General features: G+C 27.8%; 1 protein-coding gene across 1 annotated transcript; it reads left to right on the plus strand.

Moving 5' to 3' along the window:
* Positions 1-398: 398 nt before the first annotated feature.
* Positions 399-2,309, plus strand: LOC131599959 (CASP-like protein 1E2). The gene is made up of 2 exons (XM_058872194.1): positions 399-729; positions 1,832-2,309. Exons 1-2 carry the CDS (start codon positions 500-502, stop codon positions 2,157-2,159), a joined length of 558 nt encoding a protein of 185 aa, XP_058728177.1. The 5' UTR covers positions 399-499; the 3' UTR covers positions 2,160-2,309.
* The last annotated feature ends 415 nt before the right edge of the window (positions 2,310-2,724 follow it).

Below are 2,724 nucleotides of genomic sequence, written 5' to 3' on the forward strand. Positions count from 1 at the left end.
ATTTATTTCTCGATATATCATACAAGTATAATTGTATTTTTGTATTTCATGAAATAAAATAAAATAAAATAAAATGTTACTCATTTTTATAACTATTGATTTCAAAATATAGGTGACAGTGGTGAGTGGTGACACTTAGTTAAAAAGTTGAAGTTATAAATGCAAACTTTACATCTTGCTTAGCTTACTTACTTCTCCAGCATTAAAATCTTTCCTTTTTTACACCTAAATCTCTTATTCTGTCTCACCAACAACAACACAATACTAGTTATACTTTCCAACAACCAACTGTTTTTAAAAATGTTGTTCCATGTCTTAAATATCATTATTCAACACAAATATGTGGTTCATCACAGCACACATTATTGGCATATCCTTTAATTTATCACCCACCATTTTTGGTATCATCACTATTTATTAATACATACAAGCACTTTTTCCTTTTACAAGAAACCCATATCATTCAGATAGTACATTTGTTTACTATTGATTGGAAGAAATGGAGGTTCAGAGTAGGAAGGAGGTGAAGGGAAGTGGGGTGGCAAAGTCTTCACTAGAAGGAAAGTGTAATTTGCTTCTAAGGCTTTGTGCTTTGGTTCTAACACTTGTGGCTGCTGTAGTTATTGTTGCAGATAAACAGACCAAAGTGGTTCCAATTAGCATTTCAGATTCTTTGCCACCTTTGGATATTCCTGTTACTGCTAAGTGGCATTACATGTCTGCCTATGTGTAAGTTTTTTTTATTACATTATTTTTCTTTTTTCTTATTTTTAGAAATTGTCTCTATAGTTTATGTTTATTATTGTTCTGGTCTTTTAGAATAATTGTTTTTTTTCTTTAACTTGAATAAAAATAAGTATTTAGTTTGTGAGAAAATTAAAAATTATAATTACTAAAAGTTTATTTTAAATATTTGAACTAATAGGCTATAAAATGTAAATTATAAATTTAAAAAACAACTTTATCAAATAGAATTTATTGTGATGTAATGATTTATAACTTTATCATTAAAAAAAATCAATTTTAATTCATTTAAGTATTTTATTTTATTTTATTTTTAAAATTAATTAAAATTAAATGCATTTAATTTAATTTGCTTTTTTTTTAAAACAACAATGAATTGAAATTATTTTTACATCTTTTTATAAAAAATATTTAAATAAATATATAAAAGTTTGAATTTTCTTAATAAGTATGAAATATTGAATTTTGTTTATAAATCGTTATGAAGATAATATATAATACCGATATTTTCAAATAAATATGTGTTTGGTGTTCAACACGTATCAATGTCCATATGATTTTAGGTGTTGTAAGAGACGTCTTGAATTTTTTTAAATTATGAAGATTAGTTATAATTTTACTATGACAAAATCAATAAATGTACTGTTTTACCGTAATTTAAACATAATAAAAATATTTTATGAGATTCTATTTAATTTAATTGTTGAAATTGTACGTGCTTCATTTGTGCATTTATGTATACTCTAAAATAAAATAGTAAAAAGTAAGTTAGGACTGTTATAGGCATGGTGCATTCAAATCGTTGTAAACCAAATCATAGCCGCCCCTATAGATACTATATCCTTTCAATGCATTTATATTCATAGTTGCCATAAATTTTTTATTTGTGGAGCTGAAGGGCTACAAATCCCCACAAAATCCAATCGATACATCCTACCATTATACAAAAAGATCTTGACTTTTCTTTTCTTTCTTTTTTTTTAGCAGTTTTAAATTTAGTTACATAAAAAATACTCATATATTAAAATAATATATTAAAAAATAAACATATGCGACTGACACATCAACATTTTTTTTCATGTATTAGGTATTATGTGGTGGCAAATATTATAGCATGTGCATATGCAACCTTATCTTTCATTATTGCTCTTGCAAATGGACACAAAAGTAAATTGCTGGTGACATTGATCACTCTACTTGATGCAACAATGGTAGCTTTACTCTTCTCTGGCAATGGTGCTGCATTGGCTATTGGTGTTCTTGCCAAGCATGGAAACTCACATGTGTTATGGAACAAAGTGTGCAATGTTTTTGACAAGTTTTGTAACCAAGTTGCTGCTTCATGTTTGATTTCACTTCTTGGGTCATTAGTATTCCTCTTGCTTGTCATGCTTCATGGTTTGAGAAGAACCTAAGATGCATGATTTGGAGAGGTTATTTGGTCAATGATTTTTATGTGATTAACTGTTCGGTGTACACAACTTTTTTTTATCATGTCTTATGTGTGGCATAATAATGTTGAGATATTTTTCATTGTAACATTTGTTAAAAACTTATTGATTAAATTTGTGATGGGTTGAGTTTGCTACATATGAATGCATGTTGTTTGTACTTTTTGTTTCCACTTCACGTGGTACCTATTTCTGAATTGCTCGGACATATTGGAATGGATATGTTGGACATATGCTCCTTGTGTCCTATGTGTTCTTCATGAAAGGTGCAAAATAATTCGGCATCTTAGTATGTGGTAGAAACATTCAATATAATAGACACACTTAAGTGAATGAATCTTTGGATTTGTTCAATAGAACAATAATGAAATGGATGAGAAAAGAAGATTTATTTTATATCTATCTATCTATTATAGTATATTAAAACTCAACCTCACACTATTTTATTCACAACACATTCTCTTACTCGCCACAATATTTTCTAAAAATTTGATGCGACACTCTTCCAAACACAACATTCCCAAACTTC

This window comes from Vicia villosa, linkage group LG4, assembly GCF_029867415.1.
Source record: "Vicia villosa cultivar HV-30 ecotype Madison, WI linkage group LG4, Vvil1.0, whole genome shotgun sequence".
NCBI lineage: Eukaryota > Viridiplantae > Streptophyta > Magnoliopsida > Fabales > Fabaceae > Vicia > Vicia villosa.

Excerpts from the sequence above, each read along its gene's own strand:
- LOC131599959 (XM_058872194.1), top strand. The coding sequence starts at position 500 with ATGGAGGTTCAGAGTAGGAAGGAGGTGAAGGGAAGTGGGGTGGCAAAG. Across the intron at positions 730-1,831 it reads CATTACATGTCTGCCTATGT|GTATTATGTGGTGGCAAATA; the intron begins GTAAGTTTTTTT and ends TTCATGTATTAG.